Raw genomic sequence first — 20626 nt, 5'->3', positions numbered from 1 at the left:
TCCAGTGTCCCTTCAAGGAATCCAGGGATCAAGGACCTGCTGTGCTTTCTGACCTTATTTTACTTTTATTTTCCCATTTTATACTCAAGCGACATTACTCTGGGAGTCTCACTGTGGGCTTTTGGGCCATCTTTGAAGACAGCTTTTTTGATCTTATCTGTCCCTTGCCCCCACCAATGTATGTCAGCCATGCATAGAATTTTCTCAGAGAGCTAGGGAGTTTTATTCTTTATACACATTTATCCAAGCTTTAAATATTCTTTGGCTTTATGCCTGGCTTTTAAAATTCTGCTAACTCTGCAGATCAAGAATTTATATATTGTTAAATAAATTGATAAAGAAAACTCAAAGACATTAAAGATACTTAGGGAAATGGCACAAAAAAGACTGTTGCCCAAAAGTAAAAAAGATGAAAAATTTAAATAGGTAAGGAAAAGTATTCGACCTTACCAGGACATTTTAAATTCAAAATGAAAAATAGATAACCAACAAAGACCTACTGTATAGCACAGAGAGCTATACTCAATATCTTGTATTGATGTGCAATGGAAAAGAATCTGAAAAAGAATATAGGTATGTATATATACGTATATATAGTTGCGCACCTGAAGTGATCACTTTATGGTTTACCTGAGACTAATACAACATTGTAAATCAATTATATTTCAATAAAAATTAAATATTAAAAAATGAAAATGAAAATGAAAATGGAAACAATATCCCATCTTTGGCTAATCAAAATAGCAGAGAATTTAAAATCTGAATGCTCAGAACTGGTGGTAAAATATGCATTTTCAAGCATTGCACTGAGTAGAAAAATTGTTGTAAGCCTTTTGAAAAGCATGCAATTTGATGACAAGAAGCAAATATTATTTGATCTAGAAACTAGATTTTAGGCAATATAAACTAAGGACATAATCTGTTATGTCAAAACAAGGTTTTTGCCAATATGTTCATTAGCCAATTACTTATAATAATAAAATGTTAGGGAAAACCTTAAATGTTCAAACACAAGGAATTAAGATTATCAAAGTGATATTCACCAAAAGTGAATGAGAAAATACTTATGTAATAATCCTAAATGAAAGTATAAGAAAAACTAGTGTGTGTTTATACAGATATGCACTGCTTATCATGCAAAATAACACTATACATAAAAAATATGACCGACCTTTGTGTGTGCCTGTGTGTGCATCTTGGGATAAGTTATTTTTTCTTCTACACTAGTCTATTTTTCAAATATTCCATAGCAACAACATATACTATTAGCTTTTTAAATTAAAAAATGTTTCTCAAAATTCCTTTCATGTGTTTTGGTGCGATGTTCTGTCCAGCTTCTCTCTCTAAACTCAAAGTAGAAACCAGTGCGCTGGTTCCCTTTCTCATTGGGCTCTTCAGTCGACTGTGGGCACAGGGTAGGTGCCGGGTGGCTGGAGCCATCCTTCACCGCTCGGGAACGTCCAGGCTGACTCCTCAATGTGGGCTCTTGAACAACCTGTTCTAGCTGTGGTTCAGCCTGTCTGCAAAGCCCACCTCCCCTTCCTCCCACAGTGAAAAGTTCCCTGGGATAGTGGGTGGAATCAACAGCCTTGAGGCTAGGAGGGATCTGGGCACCTTTGGAGAAGGAAGAACTCTAGGGGCTTGAGCTGGAAGTGGATTGGGACCACACAGACACAGACCAAGGAGGAGAGGCCCAGGTCACAGTGGCCTCTAGGTCCTGGCAGGAGTTTTTATTCAATTCTGAGAGCAGTTAGCAACCTCTGAAGGGTGTAGCCCAGGAAGTCACATGATCTGGGGACTGTTTGCAGCAGCTCCCTGTCTACTGTGATCAGATCCTCTCTAGAAGGTCCTGAGCTGAGGTCCCAGGGGCAGCAGGATTGTACCACACCCCTTCAGAGCTGGGACTAAGGGAATGGCTCCGAGGTGATGGGGAGTCTGGAGGGGGAGGTGTGGCCCCACGTGTGCTTGGACCCAGATGCAGTTAGCCTCCTAGGGGGGCCAGGAATGAAGGCCCAGGAGACCCAATGGGGACAGAGGCTGGCAGTCAAGTAGGGGCAACCCCACAGACACCTTGGTCACCATACCTGTGGAATGCTGCCCAAGGGGAGTGGTCGAGGAGTCCAGCTTCTGACTGAGATGAGAGGCGAATGGCATCCTGCATAGGGAGCCCAGGAGAACCGGGATTTAGGGCCTGGGGAAGCAACCCTAGCTTTGGGGCTGGAGATTGGAAACAGGCAGGTGCCCGGGGCGTAGTCAACGCCTGGGCGTGGGTGCTGGAGCTGACAGTGACCAGACACCGAGAGGCCCCCAGGGTCTCAGCAGGGCGGCTGACCAGCGCAGGAAGAGCTTGCAGGAGGCACTTCAGAAGGACCCCAGCCCCACCCTTGGCCGCCTTTCTTGTCCCAGATCCACGCCTGAGGGCTGTTTCCTCCTTTGACTGGAAGGCTGGCGGAGGAGCTGGGTGATTAAGGGGGTGGGGAGTGAAGCGGTGAGTCTAGGGCCGCTGCTGGAGGGCTCTGCGACCCCTACCTGCAGCCAGGAGTCCCGAGGCCAGGGCGCCTGGGTGGGACCCAAGAGAGCCCATGGACTGGGATGGGGCACCGGCCCGTGCGGAGGAGACCCTGCGGGGAGACCCTGAACTTGTGTGTGGAGGTGGTGGGGGGATGGGACGGGCCTGGAGGGGCGCCTCCCTCCTTGCCCCTTCTCTGCACCCCAGCAGGACCAAGTGTCAGTATACAGACCATTTATTGGAACAAGGATGACCAAAGAACACAAACGTCTCACAGATGGTAAATATTATACATATATTCAGTTTATTGGAAGTACACGCTCTAATCAGGCTGAGGGGCTTGGAGTTTACTGGAATCGTTGAACTGTCCCTTCATTGGGTGCGGAGTAATGCCTCTTCCGGAGTTTCTGGCAGGTGAGAGTAGGAAGGGTGAGGGCTAGGGAGATCAGCCCGGGGATAGGGACCCACCCCCCCAGCCCCCACTCCAAGACACTTTCTTAGGCTGATTGATTTCGCGCACGCATGCGTGTAGAGTATGAAGGTCTGGAAGTGGGTTCCCTGAAAGCTCCCAGGTCGGCAGACTCCTGTCCATCGGGGTCGGCGGTGCTTTAACTACAGGGTCCCTATTCCGGGTCCTTTTCAAGGCTGATTGTGCAAAGGGACGCTCCTCCCAGGAGTGAGACCTGGGCTTTGATGGAACCTGGGGCTGTGGGGCAAACCTCCTATTCATCAGAAAACACCGCTGCTCCAGTTTACCATCAACAGTTTAAAATGGGGTCCTCCCGCAGACCTAAGCGCCCCAATTTTGACGGTCCCTGAAGTCTTTCCTAATTCCTTGCTCTCGCTGGAGGACTGAAGGTATGGTGTGTGTAGCCGAGGATTTGTAAGATTATTTGACAGGAAATCTAGCACCTCCTAGTTCTAATTAGGCTGCTCCCACAGGGTCACAGAACAGTCCTGATGACAAACAATAATCAGAGTGACAGAGCAGCATTTTACGGGGTGGATCAGGGATGAGCTTTGATAGTGTAAGGGGGAAGAAATGAAACGAATCCCCCAAGAAGGTTAATAGAATCCAGGCATCTACACTACACAGCCCCAGCAGCTTTGTCACACAGGATCCGGAGCTGGAAATCCTATACAGGAGCGTCAGGTTTCCAGGCTCTCTCCCACCTTTCAGGAGCATAAAGGCTTAGAGTCTTAGGGTCCCTTTCCGCTCCTAAAAGAATCCACTGAGGACCACTAAGCCCTTTTGTTTACACAGGCTATTAATACGTTTTTTTTTTTTTTTTACTTAATACTTTTAAAAAGTTTCGTTTATTCACTTTAAAGCAGTGATGATCCCGTTTCATTTTCACATAGAAACACCTTTAAAAAAAAAAAAACCTCTATTATCAAAAATTAGTGAAAGAGCAGCATTATTGTATGTTTTTGCAAATCTCCGTGATACTGATTTAGTAAACAACAACAACAACAACAAAACAGCTGGATTCTCTCATCTGCTTCTGCACCAGGGAAATGCCATCCTCCACGTATAAGAAATGGCAGTGAAAAGGGCAAGGACCGTCTGTTATTACAAAGATGGGTTTCCCTTTGCAAGGATCTCAGAGATTCCCGAGGGCTCCCAGACCAAGCTGTGAGAACAGCAGTTTCGGATCAAGGAAAACCAAGCTCCAAGGGTGGGCGTCCCCAGTTCCCTTCACAGCGTGATGGCCCGCGGCATCTCCTTTCGCCCGTCCGGTCACGCACATGGAGGAATCCCGTGGTTAATTATTTTACAGTTCATCCCTGTTGTAGTGCATAAGGTTTACTCATTGAAAATTCTTCCTAACAGGAAGACACAGTAAACCTTAGAAAACCTAAATTAATGAGTCAATAGCAAAGATTAAGTAAATTACGATTTCCAAAGCCAAATACTTTATAGCCATCAAAAAGAAAGTAAAAGAGGAAGACGTTCTCTACATCTTTATAAAGCAGTGAATATAAGTGCAGAAAAAAGTGCATATTACGATATTCCTCATGCCTTTATTTTTTAAAGAGAATCATGTGTGTATTACTGGGAAAAGACACAAGAGATGGCTTGTAACAACTGGTCATTTTTAGGGAAATAGAGGAACTTAAAAAAACTGTAAACCTACCAGCAACGAGTAACATACGAGTAATATAACCATGTTAACTGTGTTTGATCCTTAGAGAAAAGGAGGCAAGGTTTTCGCGGAGGTGGGACCGTGTTGCATTTCAGCAGGGTCTGCGCTGTAAGGGTGGAGGACCCTTAACGAGTGCGCCTTCCGCGAATGCCCGGCCGCGGGGAGCCCGCCCCCGCGGAGCCCGCCCCGCCCCGCGCCGCGCTAACCCTTCCCCATCCCCGCCCCTCCATTCCCATTGGTCTGTGTCTACACCGGGAGGCCGCCCCGCCCCGCGCAGCCCTACCGCCTTGCCCCGCCCCTCTGTTCCCATTGGCCTATCTCTACGGGGAGCCCGCCCCGCCCCGGGCAGCCCTAACCGCGCTCCCCTTGCCCCGCCCCTCAATTCCCATTGGTCTGTGTCTACGCCGGGAGGCCGCCCCGCTCCGCGCAGCCCTAACCCGCTTCCCTTGCCCGCCCCTCCACTCCCATTGGTCTGTCTCTACGCCGCTGCGCCCAATCGCTGCGCTTAGCGCCAAATTTGAATCGATGTTATCATTTGAATCGAGAGGGCGCCGCGGCGGCTTTTCGCGCCCGAGCAGCTAACGCCGGGCGCCTCCCGGACGTGGCTGGGCTGGGCCATCCGGCCGCCGGCGAGGACAAGGGGCGAGGGCAGGGGGTGGAGCGGGGACCGCGGCCGCGGCGGAGGTGGGCGCGAGTCTGCGGGCTGAGGCCCGGTCGGTCCCTGCGGCGCGGGCCGGGAGGCGGACGCAGGTGGACGTGTCCCCTGCTCCTCCCGGGGCCGACGCGAGGTGCGCGCCGCGGGGTGGTGGATCGATTCCCCTGGTGTCGGCGCGGGAGTCTCGTCCCTGGTAAGCCGCGGCCGGGGCCCTTCAGGGGGCGGGGGCAGGGGCAGCTGGCGGGGCCCCGGTGGGGGCCGCGTGGACCACGCGGGACTCTGCGGGCACCGGCGCCCTGGGCTGGGCCCTGCTCGTTCTCAGTGCTCGCGTGGGGTCTCGGCGGGAAGCCCCCGGGAGCCGCGACCCTGGTGGGCGCCGTCCTGGCCGCAGGTTTGTGAGGGGGGCGCCGAGTTGCGGGGGGACAGCCTGGGACCAGCCTGGGGCTTCCACAGCCGTCAGTATAAAGTGTGGGTCGGGGCGGCCGAGGCATTGGTGAAGCGACCCCAGTTGGTCACTTACAAGTGCCTTCTTAGCTCTTTGCTTTAGGGTAACCTCCGGCTCCCCGTGTGTTTTATTTTTGTCATTTCGTTCAGTGACCTGTAAGTCCGCTTCAGCAAACCTTTTGATGCCTGACCTTCCCGTCCGGGGATTATACTCAAATTTTTGTTTAGAAAATGGGTCCTACAAGACGCCTGGTTACCATCAAAAGGAGCGGGGTGGATGGCCCTCACTTTCCGCTGAGCCTCAGCACCTGCTTGTTTGGAAGGTGAGCCCTGCCCTTGCCTGGACAATTTAGACAATTTGGCTTTAAAAACCCCTCAGTGTTATTAATCACAGGTTGACAGATGGGACGCACAGCTCCAGGAGAAGTGGAGCCCTTGGGTTTGCACAGGATTGCCTATGTACTGTCAATGTGACTAGCTGTTTCATATGAAATAGAATTTTGAGGATGATGTTTATATAATTGTTGTTTTCTAAATCAAAGATTTAAAAATTGGTTTGATAAAAATCTATAATTGGAGAAAAATGTAAAGGATTCTCAAATCCTGCTTGACTTCAGGCAGGCTTTTGAAGGCCACTGTGTTCATCTGAAATCTCTCTGAACTGAGCATTCCTTGGCTGCTGGGGGTTACTATTGAACAAATAAGGAAGGGATCTGTGTTGGCTTGTTGGGTCTTTTTGGAAAAAAAGTGGGAATGGGAAGAAGAGTCTTTCCGGTTGTGTTTTGAGAACTTTTCTTTGGTTGCCTTCCTGTGTTGTTGGTGGCAGTGGCCCGTGTATAAACAGGAACCGTTAATCACAGCCCGCTCTCGTTCTCTAAAAGTGATGGGTAAGTTACCCTCCCTGTAGAGCCCCGTGTGGTGGAACCCTGACGCCCCCACCCACACTCCATCCTCCTACCAGTCGCCCTGCACCCATGTTTCACCACAGGCCTAACTCTGGCTCACCTTGGTGCTGTCAGCCAGTTGGCACTTCTGTCTCTGGAATTTTCTCTCTACCCTCCTACATGAGCGATTCATGTTCCCCTGAGAAGAAGCCTTCACTGAGCACTGCTCTTTTCTTTCCTAACCCGCACATGGTGATGAGGCTGCAGTTTGTCCGTTTCACTCCTAAGGTCCCGAGAGCAGAAACTATCTTGTTAACAATTATGTAGCTGGGGTCTGGTATGGGGTCTGGTGTATGAGAGGTGGTTACTGTCTGGCACACCAACAACTGTCCTGTTGAAACATCAGCTGGAGAATTGGGTTTGGAGTCAGTATGTAGCAATGGCTGTCAGCTGAGAGCCATATGACCCTCAGGAGATACCTGGCAAAGTCTGGAGACATTTTTTCATGTCACGATGTGGGAGCCCCACATCACTGACGTCAGGGAGCAGAGGTCAGCTTTGCTGCCAATCCTACAACGTACAGGACAGCTCCCCCTACAAAGAACTGTCTGGCTGGGATGTCAGTGGTGCCGAGGTGGAGAATCACTGCTCTGTAGCCATTCTCACTGGCAGTCTCCTGCCAAACATTCTCATTTCTAACGAGATAGTCTTTCTCTCATGCCTCAAAATCAGAATCTTTTCATTGACTTAGAGTAGCTGTTCACTTTCCATAACTTCCACTCTCTTCGAAAGGAAAAGACAAAAAAACATTTTGGTATCAAATGGCACTCATTCTTTCATACTGTAGTGATTAAGTGTCTTTTTATGTAAGATTGTTTAATCTAGAAACCCATTTGTAGTGTTTGATCGTGTGACACGGGGACAAAGGGCTACTCTAAGGCTCCAGAGGTTCCTGTTGAGAACAGAGGAGTCACGGTCTGTTCAAACCTGTTAAACCCATGATGGTACCAGGAGCACCGGAGGCCCAGGGAGCCTTGCTAAGGGTGTCTTCGACCAGTTTCTCTGTGGTCTGGGGAATTCTCTCTTGTGTGCTTGCTGCTGACGTCAGCTTCCTGTGAAGAGACAGGTTGCATCTAGACGATTGGTTGTTGTTGCTTGTGTTTAGGGTCTGTAGTGAGAGGAGACTTGTGACTTTGTCAGTTAATAGTGCAGTTTTAAAACAATCAGAAGCTCACAAGTTGTGAGCATTTGCTGCGTGCCAGGCAACTGACAGACCTGAGGAGCTCATTTAATTGTACGCAGAGCACCATGGAGTTTTAGTGATTTAAAGTAGTTGCTTCTACAGTGCTTGTAAAAATGGTCAGCAAAACGCAAAGACCATTTACATTGCCCCGTTTGTTTTTCCTTTATGTCATTGCGTTTACAGATCAAACAGAGTCAAACGCTGTTTTATTTTGAGTCAGTAATGTAAATTTTTTTTAATCACAACAACCTAAAAAATCTTTAATCTTTTAAATTAAGGAGTATCGAGTGTGACATTCGTATTCAGCTTCCTGTAGTCTCTAAACAACACTGCAAAATTGAAATCAGTGAGCAGGAGGTGAGTGGGTTTTTGGAAGTCTATTTTTAAAAACTTTTCACTTTGTATCCATTTATTAGTTACATGTTTTCCTGTGTTTTCTATTTATAGGCAGTATTGTTTAATTTCAGTTCCACAAATCCAACACAAATAAATGGATCTACTTTTGATAAACCTGTACAGCTAAAACATGGCGATGTGATAACTATTGTTGATCGGTCTTTCAGGTAGGTAAGAACTAACTGGGCTAAAGACTTTCTGAGTCACCAAAAGCCAGCCTCACAGTTCACCTGGGATCCTTCTTTAATGCGGGTGAACGTCAACATGTTTGAGGTTGTCATTCCCAACACTAAGTCTTCATCTGAATCCATGAGCATCTAGAAGGAATGACAAATGGAGTTTATTGTGCCCAGCTCAAGGACTTGGGAGCACATAGCTGTGCCAAGGACAGCGACCAGGCCCTAAAGGAGAATCATGATGCGGCAAACGTTGTGAAGCTGCATTCGTTTTCCTTCTCTATGTTAAAGTCAGGCACACTCATAGAAAAAGAACAAAACGAGATGCACGACCCAACTTATCGGGATGGACCAGCCTTGTGATTTCACCTGTCAGGGACTGAACTGTGCTCTCCTAAATTCACAGGTTCAAATCCTAACCCCTAGCTCCCCTGGAATGGGGCCGTTTTCAGACAGGCCTTGAAAAAGAGGATGAAGTTAAAATGAGGCTGTTAGAGTGAGTCCTAACCCACTCCCACCCGTGTCCTTATAAGAAGAGACTAGGACTCAGGGGAGCCAGGGGAGCAGGTACTCAGGGAACAACCCCGAGGAAGCAGCTGGAGCCTAGGAGAAAGGTCCCGGGAGGCCGCCCTGCCCACGCCTTGATCTTGGACTCCCGGCCTTTGGAACTGTGAGGAAAGACATTTCTCTTGTTTAAGGGTGTGGCGTTTGGTTAGAGAACTGATATACCACCCAAACCATCAGCAGCATTTCCGGAAGTTCTCCTCACACGTCTTCTCATCACCATCTCCACTCACCATGTAAACCACGAGAGCGTGGCTTCTCTGATAGCCTGAGAGGCTTCGGAGTCCTGCCTAAGCTTGCATCTCTCACCACTATGGTTTTGTCTGCCTTTATTAAGCTGCCTACACTTGTGACTGAGTTCTGCTCTCACGGTTGTGAGATTCACAGCATGGATAGGATGGGTGGACCCATCCCAGTTCCTTCTCACTGCTTAAGGGTTTCTTTGAATTAACCACAGTTTTATACACAGATACACACTATTCATTCTGGATGGACATTTGAGCAGTTTTGTTTTTGAAATGAGTCAGGGCTTGCTTTTTATGATCAGATGTGGTTAACTCTGTACTAACCTGTCCTGTGTGTTTGAAAAGCACGTGTGTTCCACAGCTGCCGGGCAGAGTGTTCTATCCTTATAGGTCCATAAGATTCAAATTCCTAACTAGAATCCTGGTAACATTTTCTGCTGATTCTTGGTTACTTGGACAGGTAAGCTGTAATCATGCATTTAGGATTTTTTTCTCTTTTGTTTTTAGCTCTGTAGGTTTTTGCTTCCTCTATTTTGAGGCCATACTGTGGGTTTAAATTAAGAATTATCTCCTCTGGGAGGATGAAGCTCCATCATGCATCATTCTGAAATGTCCCGTACATTTAGTAATGCTTTTGATGAGAGATTTCATACTATTGTTCTTTCTGCCTCTTTTTTTAAAAATCACATTGCTTTCAGCTTTCATAATCCTTAAGGTTTAGATGGTCTCTAGGAACTGGCTGCTAGACGGACTTTTGTCTATAACTGGTTGATCTTGACAGATTGACCCTTTCATCATTGTAAAATGTGCAATGTCTCTAAATAATTTTTATCTTAAAGTTAATTTTGTCTGGTATTGGTACAACCTCTGCACCTGTCTTCTGGTTGCTGTTTGCCTGGTATATCTTTCTCCATCATTATACTTTCATCCTATGTATGTTTTTTTAAGAAAATATACACTTTAAAAATGTTTTTACTGAATATTAAATGATTATAAGTACTGTAAGTTAGACATTTAGCCAAAGCACACTTACTTACAGGTTAAATACAGTCATAAAGATGTCTTAAATAGAAACTCATCATGCAGGCAAATTGAGTTCTTTGATGCCCTCTTTTGGAAAGTAGAGGGTGAGAGAAAAAAGGTCTTACATCCCATACGAAAGAGAGTGACGTCTAGAAGAATTTACATGGTGTTAGTGATTTTCTGTGACCAAATTGCTAAGGTTGCCAGACTTAGAAAAACAAAACAAAGCCAAAAAGCCCAGGTTGTTCAGTTAAGCTTGAATTTCAGATAAATGAAACATATATATATTTTTTTGCAGTACTATTTGTGTCTTTGATTCTCAACTGTATCTGTTGTAGGAGGCAATATATTAATAGTCAGATCCTTTTTGTCATCCATTCTGCTAAATGGAACTCCGTTTTCATTACTGCCTTCATTTGTATTGAATAGATATTTTCAAATTTGAATATACTGATCATTTCTTTTTCTGTGCTTTTTGTGAATTTGCCTTCATTTTTAAAGGGTGTTTTTATTGGATAGAGACTTCTAGATAGGAAATAACTGGTGTGGAATGGAGAACCAGAACTATTTCCCCCAAATGAGATGCTGTTCAGATTAAGACTGAGATGATCAAATATCTCTAGCAACAAATAGAAAATGGGTTTGAGGAAGAAGGGCTTGTTTCAGAACTCTGGCGCTGTGAGAAACAATCCCAGACGCCTGGCGGCTCCAGTCTTGCTTGGTGCTACTGTTCAGTTGCTCAGTTGTGTCCAACTCTTTGAGACCCCATGGACTGCAGCACACCAGGCATCCCTGTCCTTCACCATCTCCTTAAATCTGCTCAAACTCACATCCACTGAGTCAGTGGCACCATCCAACCATCTCATCCTCTGTCTCCCCCTTTTCCTCCTGCCCTCAATCTTTCCCAGCATCAGAGTCTTTTCCAAGGAGTCAGTTCTTCGCATCAGGTGGCCAAAGTATTGGAGTTTCAGCTTCAGCATTAGTCCTTCTAATGTATATTCAGGGTTGATTTCCTTTAGGAATGACTGGTTTGATCTCCTTGCAGCCCAAGGGACTCTTAAGAGTCTTCTTCAATACCACAGTTCAAAAGCATCAATTCTTCGACACTCAGCCTTTAGATCTTACTTAGGTGGCATCTAAATTCTTTTCATCCTCTCTTACCTGGTTACCTAAGTTCAGTATGTGTTACAAAATCTTGTTCTGTGAGTTGATACCCGAAGTCTGTTAGAACAACTATGTCTCTTCCTAAATATCTTTACATCTTCCTAAAACGTGCCTCTGTTCAGACACAGATGGAGTAACTGGGAAGCTTGAAGAGCTCATAGTGATCTGAAGTTAAAGTATAGCTCTGTAATTACTCTGCAGTGAATGACATCACAAAGTGGTAAAAGGTGACAGATGCCACCCAGCTTCTTGGTTAACCTTCCACGCCATCACATGATTTCCATGAGAAAAAACTAAGAGACACCTGATTTTGTTCGATTACACAGTCGGGTCCAACAGTGTAGGTGCTCAGCGATACTGTAAAGGCTGGTTAGGGTTTCAGAAATTAATCTGGTTCCAATCACTGACGACGGTGTTCTGAAAGAAACAAAGCAATTTACCTAAGTTTTTTGTGTAAAAACACTTCTCTAACTCTAAATGTCTTTCCTTGAATAAGGTAATATCTTGAACAAAACCTGAAGTTTGTTCCTTGGACATTAGTCAGATATAGTAGTTTTATTTTCGGTCACAAATGTTTAATCTGAGTATATGTCTGTGATTCTGTGCACTTCAGGTATGAAAATGAAAGTCATCAGGATGGAAGCAAGTCACCTGGATTTCCGGGACAAAGACGGGACCAGGTGATGGGGGATGTCACCCAGCTTTGGGCTCTGAGTCTTTTCTGCATGATGATATGAAAGCATTTGTCTGCACTGACAGTGTGTTTTGTTACCCAGGAGAACAGTTTACCAGTTATAGTAGGAAGTGTCACTAAGGTATAAAGCAAGCTGGACTTAGATATATCAGTATAATCTAAGCTACCATTCCTCTTTTATTCAACGTGCGAGTACTGAGTGTCACACTTTGGGCCCCAAAGTCTCCTCAAGTGTCTCACAATCTGATTTTGCAAACCTTTGGATAAGACAGCCCTGACATAGAACTCTGATTCCAGAACCATGGGATCTGGTGGTTCATTTTGTGCCCCATTTATTCATCCATTTTTATTTTTCTGAGATAATCACATTAGAGTTGTGGGTGGCAGAGATGCTTTCCAGGTTTGATGGACAGATGACCCATAACACTGAAAGAGAGTCAGTGCCTTTTGTTTATCAGTGGAGAGAACACATTCCAAATGGTCCGTCTTCCTAAAATGCAGTTCTGGGAGATTTAGTAGGACTTAGAATGTTCCAGGTAAATCCTGAGACTTCCTGTCCATCCTCCTTTTTACAAAGCTACTCAAGCTAGTCTTGTCTGACCAGGTTGGAATACCCTGGCTTGAGAGTCTTATCACAGGGACTCCTGAGATCAGCCAGAGGCTCTGCATTTGAAGGTGCTCCTCCTTCCCGAGAGAAGTAACTAATGTCAACCTGCTCATCAGCTTTGGGGGAAGGCTAGCTTCTGAGGGCTTCCCAGGTGGTAAAGAATCTGCCTGCCAGTGCAGGAGATGTGGGTTCGGTCCCTGGGTCTGGAAGATACTCTGGAAGAGATAATGGCAACCCATGCCAGTATTCTTTCCTAGAAAAATCCATGGACAGAGGAGCCTGGTGGGCTACAGTCCATGGGGGTCGAAAAGAGTCAGATGCGACTGAGCAGCTAAATACTCCCACACACAGCTTCTGAGGTATCCCGTCTATCACCACACCCTCCAACTTGCTGTTGTTATTCATTCACTCAGTCGTGTCCAACTCTTTGTGACTCCATGGACTTCAGCATGCCAGGCTTCCCTGTCCTTTACTATCTCCTGGAGTTTGTGAACTTGTAACTCTAACTTGTGAGTGGGTATAAAGAAACCAATCAAAAAGTTGAACTAAGGGTTAGATAGGGGGTTCCAAGGGTCTGTGACCAGAGTGTTATCTGGGTTGGGATAACAGAAATATCGAAATTGAATACTTAGAACATGTCATCTGACTGATCTTTATGACTGTTGGATATTATCGTGCAAAAAATACAGGCTTATATTTTGTACAGACTTTTTAAATTTTAATTGGTTTTTATTGTTCAGAAACTGAGCCCTCACACAGGAAGTTTGACAAGCAGTGCATTCAATACCAAGAAATCGGAAATTGATTAAAGACAGAAGTTAAAGTATTTGCCGTTGGGTATATTTTGTGATTTCCCCCAGTGATTCAGAGGACATTATTCTTCTAACTTTGGAACAGTATTGGACTTTGTATCTTGTATCTTGTTATTCTGTAGTCGGTCTTCACCGGATAAAAAGCTGCCTGGGAAAGATCATGAAGGCGGCCAAGCAGGAAAGCTAGATCTGATCCCAGTGCTCTGAGGGTGCAGAGCCTCTGGGCGCGCTGTTCACCTCTGCCTTAACTCCTGGGCTTTCAGATACACCTCCAGTGTCTGCCAGCAGAGAGCCCACATGCTAAATTAATCCCACTTCCCCCACGGATCCTGTAGCCAATTTTTGCTAAAACGGAGTGTGAAGGCGATGACCCTGTGCCTTTGGTAGGTTCCCAGACCCTGAGGGTAGGTGATGTTGACTTTCAGCTTTGATTCTTCTTTCACAGAAGTTCAATGAATTAAAAAACCATCTGAGAAATCCTTGTGTTGTGAGCACCAGCACCTGAAGGTCTGGGCTCATTTCCCAAAGTCTCTTCAAGTCCTAAAGAGCAGTAGGGTAGAGAAGGCCATCCCGCCGGAAGAGTATCTCAGTAAATATGATTTACTGTCAGTATCTGAAAAGGCTTCTAAATTGATCTTCGTATTTTGCCCATTTACAGGAAGCTTCACGTCGGGTCTCAAGATCCAGCTTATCTTCCAATCCAGGTCAGTAGTTTTTTGTTTTCGTTTGTTTTCCTGAGATCCTGTAAGATCAGTTCTTCATGTAGACTTGTGGTGAGGAAGGGACAGACATAGGCAGGCACCCGAGTTAACCTTTCCCCCAAGTGGTGTTTGGGCGCCATGCTGGATGGAGGGGTCCACGTGGAGACACATTGGCCGACTCAGTTGTCCCCTTAATTCTGGGCAGATTGGCAGCACTGGATGCCTGAGACTGGCTGTCACACGCTGAAGTGCTTTATCTATTTGGTTTGTAATATTAGTGTCAGAATACTGTCACCATACATTTTGGACATTAAGAAAGTTTTAGGCCAAGTGAAAAGCTAGGTTTTTAAGACAGTTTGAAATAGTTTCCAAAATGTGCATATTGCGCATGTTAAAATCATTGAGAAAATCTCAAACTTCTTATTTCATAATTCATTGTCAAGAAGGGAAAGCTCAAGATTCCAGCGCCCATTCAGAAGTCACGGAAGAAGCTGTTTCAGGAAGGCCTGTGGCCCACGGGGAAGACGTCACGGCCACACACGCTGTCTCAGGGCGCCAGGAAGACCATGTGTCCAGGAAAACACCCAGTCGTGTTCGTTCCTCAGAACTTCCTGGAGATACCTGCAGAGGTCCGACGGATCCTACCACCGGGGACTTGAAAGAAGATCGCAGTGTAGCATCAGGGACCTGTCGTGAAGAACCGAAGGCTCTTTCCTCCATACAATGTCTTAAGAGGAGTGACCAAAGTGAGTCTCCCTTTAGGAAGCTTTACGAGTCAATGAAAGTGGAGTTAGATGTGAACCCAGGAAAAGACAATGTTCTGCAGAATCGCAGAAAATCAGGACTGCAGCATCACTGCACAGCGGGCAGAGAAAGCGCTGATGGGTTACAGGACGAGACTCTGGTCTCCCCCAAATCCAGACGGAAGTCGGGCCGAAGCCCCCACATGAAAGCAGACCCTGGTTTGGGGGAGCAAGGAAGTAGCCAGACTGAGGGAGACGGGAGTGGGGAGCCGGTTCAGATGCCCAAGGAGCCCAAGAGTCCTGGCATCGCCCTCACGGAGACGGAGACAAGGAAAACCAGGACCCCTGTGCGGTGTTCACAGCAAACCAAAATGCCCCTGTGGTGTTCACCACACAGCCCCTCCCGGAGGCAGCGGAGTGAAGACCCGAGTGTCGGCGGTGGCCGTGTATCCCAGAGTCTAGACCAAAGTGAAGGCTCCAGGGCAGATGATCAGATGTTCACTCCCCAGAAGTTCTTGCCTGGAAATCAAACACCTGTTAAAATTGGGAGTTTTGAAAATACACCAGAAAAGCTTTTCTCCAGAAAGAGGAAGAGTGTTCCTGCAAATGTTGACCGTCTGACTGCAGAAACTGAGATTCCACCTCCGATGATCTCAGCTCCACTGGCCCTTCAAGTAGAAAGGAAGATTGAGAGCGATCTTCTCAACAAGCCTGAGAAGCTGGGCCCGGCAACTGGACAAGTGGGCCCTGGGTTATCCGGTCTCGACACAGCTGACGTCAGCAGCTTCGGTGATTCCACGAGTAAGTCTGTTTAACTGTCCGTTTATTTCCCCCCCGAAGTTTGCGCCTACCTCGTGTCTAGGTGTGAATTAGCGGTCCTTCCTTCATTTGCTAATGATTCGCTCTGAGGCACTTAGGGATCGTGTTAAGAGCCATATTCGTCATCTGCCCATAGATTTATGTGAAAACCCTGATAACTCACCAACCAGAGGAGGTGCTGGCTACTAGGGAAGAACTAGCAGGGGTCTAAGGAGATAGGGTGGCCCCAAAATATATTTGATTCTTGGGAGAATAAGCTTGAGCATAATTGCTTTTCATAGAAGTTCAGTTCTGAACTATAAGCTCTTATATCCTATAAGTTGGGCCTTTAGAATAAGCAGTGGAAACCCCTTGGAAATCTTTTCATGTGGAGTGGTTCCTAGAACACCCTTGGACTGCCTCCGTGGGTTTATGTGCCAGGTGCTGCTGTGGGTGCCCTTCAGACACCTGCTCCCCAGCCTCCATGCTGGCACAGGCGGGCCCGTGGGACAGGTGTCGTATTCTCTTCTGCAAGTGGGGAAGCCACCTGATGGCATGCCGCAGGCGGCAGAGATGTGACCCGTGGGGCAGGAGGGGCAGCTCGGGAGCCTCCCACACTCCCTAGGGGACCCCAGGTGCTCAGAGGCTGTGCCCGGCTCACAGTCCTCAGGGGGGACTCCCAGGTACTCTCAGGCTGTGCCCGGCTCACAGTCCTTACGGGGCCGCTGGGTGCTCAGAGGCTGTGCCCGGCTCATAGTCCTCCGGGGGGCTCCCGGGTGCTCTCAGGCTGTGCCTGGCTTATAGTCCTCACGGGGACCCCTGGGTGCTCTCAGGCTATGCCCGGCTCACAGTCCTCATGGGGACCCCCTGGGTGCTCAGAGGCTGTGTCCAGCTGTCGGCTCTGCATCTGCAGGGAGCCCGTGGGGTGGGGTGTGTGGTTCTGAAATCAGACTCACGTGCATGACTTCATGGTGTTCCCCATGAGTGTCACAAATGGGGCATGTCACTTAGACAAGGGTTTGTGTTAATGAGCAGTTCACAAAGGTGTGTAGTTGGGCCTGTCTGTCCAGATCTCCGGGAGAAGCTTCCAGCCCCTGGTTCCACTCACATGCAGGTCTGGGTGAGGCCTGAGTGTGAGTCCCTTGGGAAAGCCTACTCAGGCCACTGCTGGAGCTCATCGCTGGTATCGCCCTGGTCCACCAGTGGGGACCACTGATCAGGGAGCTCATCGCTGGCATCCCCGTGGTCCAGAGTGGGGACCATTGATCAGCCATGCCCTGCATTAGGCTCCGTCCGCACAGGACTTGTCACCGTGTAAACAGAGTCCTTGCACTGTTGCGTTGGGCCTTGGCATTTCGTGGTTTGTCCTGGATCTTTCGTTAGCTTCGTCAGCATCAGGAGAGTATGAGGGTGGTGAGGTGCCAGGCCTCAGGGAACTCGCAGTAGGTTTGTCTTTAATGGTTAGTGGAAGCAGGTCACACCTGGGGCGCGGTTTCCTTTGCACTCTGACATCTGTGCCCATTCCTCTAGATAAGATGGAGGGCATGGCTGCAAAGAGGAGGCGGGTCTCCTTTGGGGGTTGCCTGAGACCCGAATTATTCGACGAAAACTTACCTCCCAACACACCTCTCAAAAGAGGAGAGACGCCAAAGCAAAGACGGTCACTGGCCGCCCACACGCCCACCGTCCTGAAGAAAATCATCAAGGTGAGGCTCCCCACGGGTCCCCCTGGGGTCTGATGATGGCGTACATCCTTGGTCCACACTCTTTCCAAGGGCTTCCCTGGTGGCTCAGCAGTAAAGGATCTGCCTGCAGTGCAGGAGACCCAGATTTGATCCCTGGGTCAGGAAGATCCCCTGGAGAAGGGACTGGTAACCCACTCCACCATTCTTGCCTGGGAAATCCCATGGACAGAGGAGCCTGGTGGGTTACAGTCCATGAGGTTGCAAAGGGTTGGATGTGACTGAAGTGACGAACACTTTTTTTTTCACTCTTTACAAACCTCTCACACTAGTAGAATGACAGTGAAGACCTTCTTTCTAAGAAAAAAATAAAAAGCCAACATCTCTGTGAGGACGCATTCCCAGGGGTGTTGGCAAATGGACCCTGAGTTCCGAACCACAACCCAAGGGTGCCTGAGCACAGGTGGGTCCTCAGGACCTCCCTTCTCTGCAGAGGCGGCCTGCCGACCACACTTCTGGGCCAGGTGGTCACGCTCGGGTTATAGTTAAATACCATTTGGAAAGACAGAGCCGTAAGATTGTGTTTTTTCCCTTTTAGAATGACGAGGTGAAAGACAGAGCTTGGATGGCATGCACACCATGGTTTTGACCGTCAGCTCTTTAGAATTTTTCATCACTGACCCTTTAGGGGTGTGATCTTACATCTCTAGAGAGGTGTGGACCCCACCCCCTAGCTCCCCTTCTCCACAGGGCCTGGGTAGTCTTTAATTTCTTTTCATTTCAGTTAATTTTCTTTTCCTGTTGGTATGTCTCCTTCCCACCTCTTTTGTATGAGCCCTGGAAACGGGCCGAACCCAACCTTCTGATGGGTTTGGAACCCACGCTGACCCAAGGTGGTTAGATTCCCACGGAGTGTGTTTCCTTGGGTATAGATCAGAGCCCCACTCATCAGGAAGTTCCTTCCACCTTTCCACTGGAAATGCCTCAGTTAAGACTTATTCAGTGCTTTCTTTTCTCCCTTCTTTTTAAGTGAGAGACACAGACTCCTATCTCCGCTGTACGCTTGACAGACACTAGTCAGGGCAGTCGGTGCTTTGAGATTTGCACGACTAAAATTGTTGCATGGGTAGGGTTTTCACATTCATTACACGGATGTTATATTTGGGGTAAGGTTTCCTACACATTCCAATCTTGCCAGGAGCAGCCCCAGCCATCAGGGAAAGAAGATTCTTCAGAAGTCCGTCTGAAAGTGACCTCACCGGATGCCTTCATGAGCCCTCTGGCTGCTAACGCCGTCCACGCTTCTGCGGCCACTCCTGACCGATGCCGCAGGCTGTCCAAGGTGTCTTGCGTGTCCGGTGTCAGCAGGTCCCCGCATCAGACAGATGTCCCCAGAAAAGGAGGGAGACGGAGCGGCAGCCTCCCTCCCCAGAGAGCCTCCCTGGAGCGGAACCAGCATGGGATCCTCCAGACGATTTTCTCCAGGAGAAGGAGCGGTGCCTCGGAAGCCAATTTGATTGGTAAGTGCGTGGTGTCTGCAGATGGGGTTCGAGGCGGACTTTCCTGTGGGTGCCGGTTTGGGAATGTCTCCGCATCTCTTTCCCGTGACAGTGGCAAGATCATGGGCAGATGTGGTGAAACTCGGTGCCAAGCAGGCCCAGAATAAAGCTGTGAAACGTGGCCTTCCCAAGCAACCGGGCAGACGGCAGAGAAGAGCCAACACTCTGAAGGTGCGTGTTCCAACGTGGCGTGTGCTCTTGCATCAGGGGGATGTGAAGGGTGGCTTTCAGGCTTTGACGTGTTGTCGATATCCCGATCGTTTTCCAGAAGCCGCCCGGCCCCGTTCACAGTCAGTTCAGCACCGGCCACGCGAACTCTCCCTGCACCATCGTCATAGGGAAAGCTCAGCTCGAGAAAGTGACCGCACCGGCTCGGCCCTACAGGGTGATAAACAACTTCTTGGTCAGCAAACCGAGGGACTTCAGTGAAGATCTTTCAGGTAAAAGCATAGCCCTGTCTCTTATAAACCAGAGCCCTGTCCTCCTCCTGTGGGGGTTCCACCGGGGTGGGCATTTCGTTTGTTTATCTGCTGTGCCTGGGACAGGAAGATAAATAATCCAGACAACTCGGGGGCGGGGGGCGGCATGGTGTTCAAGGAAGAGGGAGCTGGATTGGAGAGCAAGGACCGGTCCCCGACGATCTGGGGTCACATGTCCTGCAGGAAGCAGATGGGAAATGCACACTTGTTTTCCCTTTGGATTGAAGAGCAGTTGGTTTACAGTGTTGTGTTAGTTTTAAGTGTGTAGCACAGAGATTCAAATATATATGTATATAATTATTTTAAAAAAATATTTCTTTAGCTGTTTTACTCGTCTGGCTGTGTCAGTTCTTTGTGGCACACAGGCTTCTCTCTAGTCGTGGTGACGCAGGCTCAGTAGTTGAGACACGCAGGCTTAGTTGCCCCTCTGACATATGGGATCTTAGTTCCTTGACCAGGGATCAAACCCATGTCCGCTACATTGGAAGGCAAATTCTTAACCACTGGACCACCAGGTGACGGCTGTATTCTTTTTAAAATTCTTTTCCAGTATGAGTTACTACTACAGTATGAGTTATACTCGGAAATGGAGTATAGTTCCGTGTGCTATTTGGTAGATCCTTGGTGGTTCCCTAAGTGAATGCACATCATTGCCTGGCAGAGCAGCACAGGTACAGGAGAACTGGCAGCCACTGTGTGCTTGGTGAGGAAAGCAGGCTTGCTTGTATAATTGCCCTTTCTTTGCATCTCTACCAGTGGGTTACCCCAGAGTTGGGGTATTTGATTTAAGTGATATTTTGCTTCTTGAAGACTTCCTCCCCTTGTTTTGTGGAACAAAGGCCTGTGGAAGGGCTTCCTTGAACCTTTCGTAGTTGAGCCAGTGTTGCCATTTTTAAAGTATGATGTGACCTGCTTGTGCTTGGACCAGGTTAGGGCCACGGCAGGGCCCTGGCTCTGAGCTTTGATGCTATTGGTGCATGGCTTGCCCAGTGGCTTCCCTTCTGAGCTCCCACTTCTGGTGGGAGGTGACACTTGCATCCATTAGGTGGCATCCCGTTTTTATCTCCTGGCAGATTTTCAGACGGGAAAATTACTGTACCA

General features: G+C 47.9%; 1 protein-coding gene across 3 annotated transcripts in view; it reads left to right on the top strand.

Moving 5' to 3' along the window:
- Positions 1-5229: 5229 nt before the first annotated feature.
- The window catches only part of MKI67 (marker of proliferation Ki-67), a 30128-nt gene continuing 14731 nt past the window's right edge, over positions 5230-20626 (top strand). Inside the window, exons 1-11 of one of the 3 annotated variants that reach the window (XM_059882108.1) lie at positions 5230-5504; positions 5906-6078; positions 8161-8239; positions 8330-8445; positions 12064-12130; positions 14222-14267; positions 14711-15808; positions 17336-17511; positions 18686-19007; positions 19099-19217; positions 19315-19486. In XM_059882108.1, coding sequence (XP_059738091.1) covers positions 5987-6078; positions 8161-8239; positions 8330-8445; positions 12064-12130; positions 14222-14267; positions 14711-15808; positions 17336-17511; positions 18686-19007; positions 19099-19217; positions 19315-19486 — 2287 coding nt within the window. In that variant the 5' untranslated portion in view covers positions 5230-5504; positions 5906-5986. Of the gene's footprint in view, positions 5505-5905; positions 6079-8160; positions 8240-8329; positions 8446-12063; positions 12131-14221; positions 14268-14707; positions 15809-17335; positions 17512-18685; positions 19008-19098; positions 19218-19314; positions 19487-20626 lie in introns of all 3 variants that reach the window. The other 2 variants (XM_059882109.1, XM_059882107.1) reach the window with 2 other exon arrangements.

The sequence above is a fragment of the Bos taurus genome, chromosome 26 (assembly GCF_002263795.3).
Source record: "Bos taurus isolate L1 Dominette 01449 registration number 42190680 breed Hereford chromosome 26, ARS-UCD2.0, whole genome shotgun sequence".
In the NCBI taxonomy this organism is placed as follows: Eukaryota; Metazoa; Chordata; class Mammalia; order Artiodactyla; family Bovidae; genus Bos; species Bos taurus.
Note: the sequence above shows the minus strand (reverse complement) of the source record. Positions and strands in the feature narration are given on the sequence as shown.